Here is a 12,677-nt window from a genome sequence, read left to right on the forward strand (position 1 = left end):
AAAAAAAAAAAAAAAAAAACATTTTCACATTAAAAGCAATGTTCACGTTGCGTTTAAACGTAAAGCGCCACAAAACTTGCCGCCAAACCACCAAGAATTCACTATGATATTGATTCCACGAGGCTCGTGCAATTATGTATACAGAATTTAGCAGCAAACCGTGGCAGTAAAGCTACCCGTGTAAAAGCTTCACGAAGGCATTTCAACGAATGAAAATATCCGAGCAGCGCGATCGCGAAACGCTAAGATTTCACAGTCGAATTCTGCATACCTTTTTGTCAGTCCGCTGCACGACAAAATAGGAACTTTCCTCGACAAGGACGCTAACGAATGAAAAGTCCGTCCCGGGAACACCTAGTGAAAAAACAAGAAAAACTACAAAAGAGTCGTAGAACATTTTTAAAAAAGAACCTCTGCAAGCATGCTGCCGAAGCGGAAGCTGAGGATTTCTGGTCTGTGTTTCGAGTGAGAGATACAGACGTTACGTTTTTTAAGGTTTAAGTCTGGTAGAATAATTATTATCCTTGCGGAACCATTATTCTGTGAAGATAATAATATACAGGGTGATACTGGAATTTTTGCATATATTTTGAAATATTTGTACCGATAATTATAAAAGTGATCTAAGTCACCAATCTGAAAGCAACGATTTTATTATTTATTTTGCATCGATTTCGTTTACATCGCAATAAAATGAACTATTTTTTAAAAAATAAGGAGAAATTGAATCGTTAGATCAAGTTTCCAACTTTGACAAAATTTATTTTTTATTCTATGACATATTCTAAGCGCGAAACGTTTAGTATTTCAAAAGCAAACGTGTGTGACTTATGTCACTATCATAATCACACGCTCATTTGAGATACGTGTATTATTTTAACTCGAACCATATCACTGCCTAAATAACCGCTTTTAAATAATTGATTAAAAATTTTATATTTGTGCTATCTCTTTGGTCACTTGACTTTCCAATTTTTCTTTCAATATATATATATATTATAAATTTTCAGTACTTCCTTCTATTCCATTTTTTCTTCAAACTCTGCTTTTACAAGGTCAGTGAGTTTAGTGTAAAGAAAAGAATTTTTTTAGATAAAATTGGCAATATCGAATGAAGAATTTAGAAGCAGTTCTCTTCTGAATAAGGCCTTCAGTTTCAAAGGTCACATGAAAGGTTTCAAATCAGTATTTCTCGAGAAAGGTGTAGTAATTATAACAGTCTCTTTAAATTTGGAAGAAAGTTCGACGAAAGCGTTTTCCTTTTATCAGAAAGAAGCAACTATTACGTTTCATTCGAATCATCTGCTTCGTCTGCTCTTGAAGTGACTACTTAATCTGCGCTCGACGAAGCAAGATAATCGATAAAGCTTAAAGTAGAGGCGGTGCAAGTTTTTGGTACTCTCGAAAAAATCAAACAAACTGTCCAGACTTCCACGAAGCTATTACCGAAGCACGAAATACCTCGTCGTAGAACGTACTTGATAAAATGAAAGTCAGAAAGGCACCTTTTTCAAACAACTCCGTACATCTCTTTTTACACCATCTTATAATTTGTTCAAAAGACAAATTTAAGAATCCGTGATAATTTTACCTTCCGTTAACCTTCAACTTTAGTACGAAAGCAAAATTTTCGGTACAGCAATTTCTACTTACATGATCTTTTATACCGACTCTTTTTGCACGGGGTGTAAAGAAATGACGTGCAAAAATAATAACAGTCAAATTTGGAGAATTTTTGCCTGAAATTCCTTTTACAGGTTTTCTCTTCGTATTGAATAGAATACTCAAAGACAATTTTGCTAAGAAATTGTTTAGTAAATCTCCATCTTTCTAAGGAAAAGAGCACTATTATTTGCAAATCCTCTTGCTCTCGTATCATCAACAATCATAATTTAATTGTTAATTAATATTCTTTGATATTAGTTCTCGAGACAAGTATTCACTTCCAAATTAAGCTACTATTAAAATAAAATATTCATCAAAATATTAGAATCATTAAAAAAAAAATTGGTTAACACTGAACCCATGACAGCCAGTCAAATGACCGATACGTGAGAAAAGAAAAGAAGAAGAATCTTGAAAACCTGGAATAGGAGGAAATATCGAGCAATTGATTACATATGCATCAAAAGAAGAATCACACAGCCGAGTGAGCAAAGCGATTACATTGAATGCGGAATTTTTATTAAAAATCTTAGAAGTAGACATATGAGATATGGCAGTATCAACGTGAAATCCAACAAATTCATCCTATACAGCAACATTCGATATCGAATAAATTTTACAAATGCAAAATGCGGAAATAATAAAGATGGAAGTGAGATAAAGCAGGAAAAAAAAGCGAGGAAGAAAATAGTAGGTCAAGGTATAAGGAAATTAATGATCCCCAGCGTAGTGTAATCAAGCAATTCATGGAATTCCATAAACTCGCAGCGAATATACAAATTTGCATATATCGATTAATATACAGGCGTCAACCTGCTGGTAGGGTTGGATTAGGTTTATGTATACACGCACACGTATGTAATAATATGTACGTATATTTTGTTCCCGGCGAGCAAACGAAACAATTTGGCTGATGCGGTGCATGACAAAAACTAAATGTTAAGCACGTACCATATGCTCGTAAATCTCATCGGCTATAATTGGTATGTAGTAACGAGCTGCCACGTCAAGAATGTCAAGTGTGTGATCCCTGCTGAAGGAACCGCACGGGTTCGAAGGATTGTTTATAATGATCGCTGCTGTGAATTCGTCGATCTGCGATTCCAGATCGTCCAGATCGATCTCCCAGCCGTGCTCGGGCTAGAAAGGCAAACGATCGATGATAATCGAATCTTCTGAAAAACAGACCATTATTTTTACAACCGAATTACGTGACCTGAGAATTACGCGATGAGATAAGTTGCTTATTTTACTAATAATTTGTTTATGAAACAGGAGGAAATTCTCTGGTAAAATTGTTTGGTTTATGGTTGTGGTCGATATATATTAAGTTCATGTAATATTTTCTTTTTTGTTTCAGGCATTTATTCGAGGAATTTTTATCCTATTAGTTAATTATTATTATCCTATATGAAACTCAAACTTTTTAGTTCTTTATTGTATAAGATTTTTCATTTTAGTGATAGCGAAAATATCTGAACGTACTATATTTATACGTGGAAAGAGAAAGGGATTGTATAACATAATTTGAGTAAATGGCTAGTTTAATAATTTTACTATATTCCTCTGTGCTGTGTACTTTTTAAATATTCTGTTGTCTACGATGCACCGAGAAAGATTGAAATTTTCTTGATTATCGGAGATATATTAAAATTCAGATAGAGGAATATCAAAATTTTCGGAAATATCGGAGACGTATTGAAAGATTTTGCAAATTTGGACGGCGTTCGTGACTAAAGAATTATCGCAAAAGTAGAAAACAAATTCACAGCGCGAATAGAACTTGTGGATAAGTATAAAAATCGATTTATGGTATTTATGCAGAACAGGAAATATATTATCAGAAAATGTTTTGTAAACACCGCATTGAACCGCAATTCGTCTTTATTAGACGCAAGTTCTCGCCTTCTTTCTCCAACTTTTAATTACCTTAGACAGTTTTCCCGATGGTAAATATAGTAGACGTCTCGGCAAATAAGACGATTTACGATATCTCTGGTACAGTACATTCTTATTGCCTTTCAAGCTTAATGGTTAAAAATGCTTAATGGTAAAAGTACAGCGAGTTTAAATACCTTCGACTTATCAGGGCGACCTTCTGCGCCATTTTTCACGGTGCACGCGCGCGCGATCACACCGGCCTGTCTTCGGCGCGCGAGGCACCAAACTAAACATAACCTACCCCAACACAACGGAATGGACGCAACGAAATATTATCTGAACATGTCGCGAACGTGGCCTGGAAAGTTAGCGCTTGTTCCAACATGTTCCGCAAAAATTTTGTTGTTCCCAATTCTTTTTCATTGCACCACTTTACATGTAACGATGTAACAAACGGCCAGATAAAAGCAAAAAGTTCAGCTTTATTAAAAGCTTTACTGAGATAAGAAATATAGCTACGCTACACACTAGTGTATACGCTGTGAAATTTTAAATACACAACTAACCAGTTACTGTACATTGAAATTAAAAATTTCTATGCTAATTTCTCTTATTTTCAAATTGTTTCTAAAGTGGTTCTTGTAATTTCGCGTCGATAAATATTAAAGTTGTAAATTCTGCCATTTCTAAAAGAATTCTCGTGGCGATATTTGTACTTGGAAATTCAATTTCGAGTCAGGAAATATTCGAGATCTGAAATTTTTCATGCGGTTATAGTATTGTTTAGAAGGATGTTTGTTTTTTTTTTTCGTTTCTTATGGATGTTTGTAAATACTTTTGGATCACCCAGTATATAGCAGGTGGATCAATACTTATGTGTGGGCATATAAGTCACAGAAAACGGTATGAACCATGCAATACGATAAGCTGCAAGTAGCCAGACTTCCATGGCTCGGTCTTTGACAATGATGTATTAAAAAGTAAATTATTACCATAGTAACGTTAGTATAGTGGTTGTTGCATAAAACTGTTATAAATCTGCAGATTTTAATCTCGTTTACAACATTAATTCGGTATGTCGCGTACATTCCGTGGAATTCTAGCATGCTTCGACGAAATATTCGATATCTGACACTTAGAAAAATGGCCCCACAACCATAAGTCCAAGAAATGGACGGCGCGTATTGAATTTATGATTCTATTGTCGCGGTGTATCGTGTTCGAAAATTACCCGAATTTAGTAAAGTAATTTAACATTATATCAAAATTAATTTCTCGCAAATATCTTTAATGTAATTTTTATAATGAAACCAACGCTAATATTTTACTATTATTACGAAATGTCTTGCATTCTTTATTTCAATCGTAAATATTACATCCGTTATTTCATTTGGAGTAAAGTTCGAAAAATTAAATTTGAATAGATTTAATTCTTTAAACTTTAATTAATTTCCACAATCCTGAGATAGCTACTTTCTGGAATAAAAGATACCATTAAAAATCGCGGCAGGTTAGCCGAGAAATTAGAGCGGAGCATCATGAAAATTGCAAGGTTTTATTTTATATCGACTCAACCATCCGCCATTCTCGTCTGAGAGATTTAAAGTGTCGCGACGAGACTGACATCGGAGTGAAACGCTGGAAAATTAACGCGAACCTTGAAATTCAATAATGATCGCCAGAGAGATCGCGTATCGCGAATGAATTTTTCATCGCACGTGACAAGTTGACGTACGTGTACCGAACGTCGAGCCGTGCACACGTGCTACTCTTACCTATGCACGGATAATCCGCGTCGACTTGCACATTAGACCACACGCTTTCCGGCCACGCAGAGTCACGGTACCGCGATTTTAATTACTTCTTCGTGGTAAAATAGTCCACGCTGTCTGGACGAGTGTCGAGGCATTGAAACTCACGGCAAAGGAGACAAAGGGACGCCGACATAGGCCCCGTTATTACTACGAGGTTTAATATTACGTCGTTTTTTTCAAATCGAGGTCCGTGTATTTTCCGGGTCGTAGGAATCGCACGGGAACACGGGAAAAATCAGTGGTTATAAGGAAAAGTATCGCCCATCGTGTAATTTCACTCGGGAGACAATGTTGGATTACGGGTAGCGGAAATGAGTACACAATTTTAGTGATAATTGTTACGACGACGTTTTATATACAAGCAGAGAAATTTCAAATATTAATTACCCTGCTATTTCGACAAATTGAGAAACGAAAAGCAGGCATAGAAATCAATAATTGGATGAAAACAAATTTTCTTCCTAGTCGAGGTTTCAGACCCTTGTGTGACTACATTCCGGTCGACTTCTCTCACAAAACACTCGACACTCGAAGGAATTTTTGACTGCTGACAGATTTAACTGCATGTATCAGATTGACTCGTGTTATACAAAAATTATTTGTGTTTCGATCGTAGTTAAGATTCTTGGGAATCACTTGTCGCGTTATGTTTGGTTCCTGCCATAATTTATGGCTTTACAGGATCATTTATTTCCTTGTACGTTATCCACAGACTTCAAAATAAACCTACCGCGAAACAACACCAGGCAGGTCAAATGACTTGTGAGAAGGAATTATTTAGTCGTCTGGGAAAATCGGCTGGCGCCAAGTATCGCGCCGAATTTAACAATTGACCTTGTCTGCCATCCCCCACTCTTGATACACCGTCTTCAAGTCGCAGTGGTGGGGAGAGCCGCAAGAACCTCGAAGCATTATCTAACGCCTTGAGGGTAAAAGCCGGAGAGAAGCGAAGGCACACAAAACTGTTGTCGTGGGTTCTAAAGTCTTCCCTAATCTAAATTTTCACCCCCTAAACCCTCTCCAAATATAAATATACGGGCCACAAATCTAGTTAACAAAGAAACATGTGTCAACCATGGAAATAAAAAGGTTTATTTTCGTGCGTAGTTCATGAGATACAAATATTCTTTTTTTCCTTTTTGTATATAGCATACGTAATACAAATTTAACGAATAGCGACGGTTTTGAAAAAATTTGAACACTATAATAGAAGTAAGATTTAAAAAGGTTTTATACAGCTAGAAATAAAATTAGTTATATAAAGTCAAAGTTATAGGGTGCTATTCAAAGTCACCTTAACTTTTCCCATTGGAAATATTTTGTTGTCAGACTGTCATAGGTGCCTAAAAAATCCGGATGACAGTTACGTGCCACACCCTGTATATACAATAATATAGTATAAAATTTAAAGGTATAATACTATTAAAAAGTAATAAAAATAATAAATAATACAATTTTTTGTTTTCTTCATTAGGCTTCTTCAGAGATTTAAATGATGAGAAGTGAAATATAAACGGAAATATTAATCGTAGATTTATCGAATTTCTAGATCCTCGGTCTGACTCAAAAATCTCTGCGCGCAATTTTTCAAAGCGAGCTTACTCCCTTGATGCGTTTTTAAAAATTGTTCAACGAAATTCCATAAAAATAGTACAATAGCCTGATCGATACTTCTGTGGAACGATACGAAACACTATCTTTTCATCGTTTACTCGCATCAAACTTTTATCTCGAAGCAAGGCAAACTGGCTTCTTGCGAAAATTTCACACGAGTACACGCGTTTCCCATTTCTCGGAATTCTTCGGCTTAATGAACTATACATCGTGCTATTTCCAAAGAAGTCCTCCCAAACCTTTATTCCGTCACGTCGAATATAAACTAGAAAGAACGGGCAGACACAGAAATGGAAATCCATTTTTACGCAAAAAGACTCGGAGTCGAAGTTTTTCTATAAAAGCTGTTTTCGCGTAAAAAGGTGGATACCGGGATATCGACGTAAAGTTTCGTGGCGCGCTTATACTTACGCGTAACTCGTAGGATTTTACGTTGATACCGAGACCTTCTGCTAGTGTTCGATAGATCGAGAAACCGGGTCGTGGTATCAGAATATTCTGGCCCCTTCGCGCCAGCGCTGTTATACAGAGATCGAGCGCGCTGGAGCATCCGCTGCATAAAATTACATCCTGAAAAAAGAAAGAGAGTGAAAGAGAGAGAGTTCAAAGGACCGTGGATTAGTATTCCGTTTGAAAATCATCTTTTCAGTGAATTCATGACTGAAGCCTTTGTGCAAAACTAACATTCTATACGAATAAATAACCAAAAGCGTGTTGTGTTTGATGATCTTTTTTTTTTTGGTTTATTTAAATCTGTATGCAAAATTGCAACACACGTGGGGCCACTTATGCTCCATTGTTTTAATTAATTAATTAAATTTAATATTAAATTAATACGCGCCTCTTACTATGTTATGTTTGGTCAGATTTCTTTACGATCAGACTTACACGCTATTGTAGACGGTGTTAATAATAACAGCTTTGACACATCACTCCTATCAAACATGTTTTAATGTCAGGTATATTATTTTTAACGTATTTTGTAAATAGCAATGTCTTCTTATATGCCTAAGCGAAGAATAACAATATTGAATGAAATAATAAAAATTAATGATACCATTCAATAATAATAAATTAAATTAATGTACATTATGCACACAGAATATCCTTATCATAATTTATAGTTTTAATAAAAGAAAAATTTTTCACTTGCTGAGCATTTGTTTGGAATTTCAATTTTAGATTACTATGATGCACGAAAAATTATGGTATATATATTCGTTCAGTTATAAGTGAGATATCTCTCGTTTCTAACAATTTTTCATATCGTAGAAATGAAAACATTCAAATTTATTCAAAACAACGATTAATAAAGCGATACGTTAACGATCAATAATATTTCTGATTGAAAACTTTCCAACAAATCAGTTTCACCAGTCTATTGCGTTGGACACACGGATCGTTAACAATTTAACAAAATCGAAAATGAAAAACGAAGATAAAAACCGGGAAAAAAGGAATACTCACCGTGTTCACGAAGTATTTATATTTCAAAATGCATTTTCTAGATAAACCGTGCTGGCGATAGGCAAACAGCGAAATATCCGTTTATAGTGTGCATTAATTAAACGTTCGATGCACATGAAATCTTTAGAACTGCGAAAAAGCTCGGAGCCCATGGTTTTTTCTGGCATTCATTTCCTGAGGGCGTGCTGAATAAAGCTAATAGGAAATTCATTTCACGTCGTGCATTGCGATTTTCGCGGGACAGGAAGAATTTCCTTGCTTTACGAATATTTCTTCAACGGTACCGATTTTATGCGAGCTTCGAAACATCCATGCTTTGTTTCTACATTTTCGCGATAAAATCAAACACCATATTCAGATGCCTCCAGGTGTGTGAAAAATGCAGTTTCATAATCTATACACGGTTGTACGGAATGGTGTACATATTACCAGTGAAGCTTTTAATACACTTAAAAGTTATATGTATAAACTCTTTTAAAAAATTTATTTAATAATATAAATTCTCGTGTAGAATGTTAAAACATTGGGACACAACTTTTAATGCCATTTTTGTTTAAATTATGTATGCAGAATAGATTGATAACACAGATACGAGTAAAGGATCCGCACGAATTAAGAAATAATTGAATAATATATATCTAGGAAAATATTCCTAAAATTTTAACAAGAATAGTATCATCTTTCTTCAAGCAAAAAGAGATCTAAATGATCAGTATATTATTTAACAAATTTTCTTTTTTTGCTAGGCAAAGTTGTTAGTCAAGACAAAGTTTGGTAGTCAAAGATCATAAATCTAAATGATCGATATATTATTTAAGAAATTTTTCCTATGATCTTTGAATCAACTCGTGATAATACAGCTAACGACGAATACCTTAAAATTGCTATTTTATGTTAAAAGAAGAGAAGCATCATCTACTATAATCATACCAATTTATTGATCAACTTATTACCTAGTAATTTTTCCAATATTTTTATCAACAGCATCGCATAAAATTAGCCTTTCTTTTTTTTTTTTTTTGCTAAATTACAATACTTTGAAGTTATACAAGAAATATTGAAAATTATAGCTTATGCTAACACCCATTTCGTAACTCTTTTTTACAAACGCGGAAGTGCAATCGGAAAAAATATTTTATTAAAACTTTTTCCGATTTAATAAAGACATTTTACCTTTTTCTGGAATTATAAAAGAGAAATTTTTGATGCGCACATGAATTTAATCGCATTTAGCATACATGAAATATAACAATTATTAATTCTGCCTCATTCTATTCCCTCATAATACTCGTTATTTGCACGGACACGAAATATCGAACTTTGAATATTAAATTCGTTGCATAAGAGAACTTTCCACGACCGTGCAGCACGCGACGGTGAATTTGATTTTTATAATCGCGATGGATCGTTTAATTTTCTCTTCGCAAAACGTCGCAATCGGTTTGCCTTTAACTGTTTGTCGGAACAACGTGTTATAATATTAAAGCTTACCAGCGGGATATCAGAGGCAGGAAATTGCTTGGCCGGGAAATGAAGTACATTTTTACGTGTAAATTCGATGCTGCAATTTTATAAGTTGCTTGGTCAAGTATCTTTCAACGTTCTAGCTAACGTAGTCCCACAATGATTTTGCTACATAACGAGATTTTATACGGGGATTCTTGGATATCCGAGAAACAAAATATAAAACGAATAACATCAGGGATATTAGAAAACATTGTACGAGTACTAAGAATCTACCTGGTATCAAGATTATAAGTTGACAAGCTATGCTAAGAAATTAAAGCGAAATTCTAATAAATAGAGGATATAAAAGGTTGTTAAGCCAGGGTAGCTTAATTTTTAATTTCCTTTTAAGCTTTATTAATACAATCCGACTTGGCAACTCACATTCGAGTTTCCATATTACTTTATTAAATAGTACTTTTAATTTTTCAGATTTTAAATTCGGAGTAATTCGAATTTAAATTAATTAATACAACACGAGAGAAATTTCAATATTTCAATAAAAATGTAATAAATATTTTACGAATTACAATAGAACTAAAAGAATTGGTTTTGTCCCAGAAATTTACCCCATATAACGAGTGTTAAAATATTTTTGGAACTTCTTAGTCGCATTTACGAATTAAAAGAATAACAACATTATAACCGTCCAGTGATAACGTTTTGTCACGAGTAATACACATTTTCAACCCTTTGTATTCAATGATATTTTCAATATTCACTGTTAAAAAGTCGATGAAACCTTTCATAATCGTATAATTATTTTATTTCGATATAACCAGTAATAACTATATATATTTATAATTTTCTAGAGTGACACTAAATTTCCTCTCTTTTGCAGAATGCAAAAGATTAAATGTATCGCAAAATCCTAGCAATTGTTGTGTATTTCATGAGAAGAGATTAAAAATCGCTGTTCCAAATCGCTTCGCGAGAATTCCCGAAATTGATAGAATTTCCAAAAATTCGCGAAATTCATTCTTTCATTGCGATTTCGTTAAAAAATACTGCAATGACTGATATTTTCGTTCCACGAAATTCGAATGACGTTGCGGTCAGGAAAGGAAAAAATGGAACGACGAGCAGAAAATTCATCGATCGGAAGAACGATCGTTTCGAGGGAAAAATGAAACAGAAACGTTCGTCGTGATTTTATCGTGATTGTATCGTCAACTGCCCCGGAGATACTGGCTCCACGAGTTAATTGATGATATTTCTTCTTTTAGAGGAAACGTGGTTTTCAGTTTGCGGCCGATCGTCCAGGAAAATTCGGTTTTCCCGACAAACTTCGTCGGCAGTCCGATCAACTGCGGTTTAACTAGATATCGTATATACGTGCACGCGAACGACTAAATACACAGTGAGAGTGGACGGACACTCCGTGCTTGCAGATGAACAGGTTACATGCTAATTCGAAATAAATCGTCTAAAGGGATATTGAAAATGTAACAATGTCGATCGATTTCGATGGATTTAGATGAAAGGAAAAATGGAAAAATTCATAAGCGAATATCGAACCGAATCGAGGATTGTAATAAATAAATTTCTTGGAAATGTGACATTTTAATAACGAATACTTTACCATAATCGAGTAAACAAATTTTGCGATGATGATTGTAGAATAATTCATATGTGTTTCGTTTCTTTGTTATTTTATTATTTATTTTATTATTATTTTTTATTTATTTATTATTATTTTCTACTTATTTATTATTATTTGTTATTTATTCATTATTATTTATTATTAATAATTTCATTTTATTATTTATTATTTTATTATTATTATTCGTCATTCTATAAAATTTGAAACCTGGTGATGGTAAATTTAGAACAAGGTGGGTAATTTATCAGAAATTCATTCTGCAGAATATTCATGGCGAATTCGAAGAATTTTAATTGAATTACTTCCACATAATATACGCGATTATTTTAAACGTGGGTTCAAAAGAGAAACTTAATTGAGAATAGAAGTGATGTGTATTTTAGAATGCTTTGATGAATTCGAGTGTATAGGTGTATAATATCGTAGTTGTATTTGCGATAGATCAGGGTTTATAATTATCGAGGGTCATGAAATTTAGGTGAAATAATTGGACTTCGAGTCGACGAACCACGAAATATTAAAACGATGTAAAATATTAAAAATATCGCAAAGACTGTTCAACAAATTTTAACTTTCCCTCCAATCTGTACTATTCAATGCATAACTATTGTAGAGATCACCTGTTTAAATACGAATGTTTTCTCCAATGAGTAGCAGAATATGGTATGTAATACGAATTCTATTAATAAATAAACACACTAGACATCCTAATGTAACCCGTTAATACAGCACTAATTGCTTCAATAAGATTCCTAAGGATAAAATTACGCGCAAGACACTGCCAGCGCCATCTATGATTTGGGCTCAAAAATCAAGAAAGTGATAGGAATATAGAATAGGCAAAGAGGTCGTCGGTTGGCAGGTCACGTGACAGGCAAGGACAGAGAGGGGACAGAAAAGGATAGAAGGGCTCCGACAGAGAAAAGTTAATAAATTACTCAATTTCCGTAATTAATTTATGAACTTTTATAATTTCATTGCAAAGCTGGAACTTCAGGCAACATTCCTATATAACCTTTGTAAAGAATTTAACTCTAAATTGTTAGTTATTAATTTTTGTTTTATGGCGTCTATGATTTCGTAACGACGACCATCGCGACCTTCCGTGAAAATATTTAATACTAAAC

At 34.0% G+C, this 12,677-nt stretch overlaps 1 protein-coding gene across 1 annotated transcript in view; it reads right to left on the reverse strand.

The window, feature by feature from the left end:
• Positions 1-12,677, reverse strand: part of Tat (Tyrosine aminotransferase) — a 36,140-nt gene that overhangs the window by 3,361 nt on the left and 20,102 nt on the right. Inside the window, exons 4-6 of the mRNA XM_017911386.1 lie at positions 7,386-7,544; positions 2,617-2,805; positions 272-354 (exon numbers count right to left, since the gene is read on the reverse strand). Coding sequence (XP_017766875.1) covers positions 272-354; positions 2,617-2,805; positions 7,386-7,544 — 431 coding nt within the window. The remainder of the gene's footprint in view (positions 1-271; positions 355-2,616; positions 2,806-7,385; positions 7,545-12,677) is intronic.

This window comes from Eufriesea mexicana, unplaced genomic scaffold (genome assembly GCF_001483705.2).
Source record: "Eufriesea mexicana isolate 0111107269 unplaced genomic scaffold, ASM148370v2 scaffold202, whole genome shotgun sequence".
Taxonomy (NCBI): Eukaryota; Metazoa; Arthropoda; class Insecta; order Hymenoptera; family Apidae; genus Eufriesea; species Eufriesea mexicana.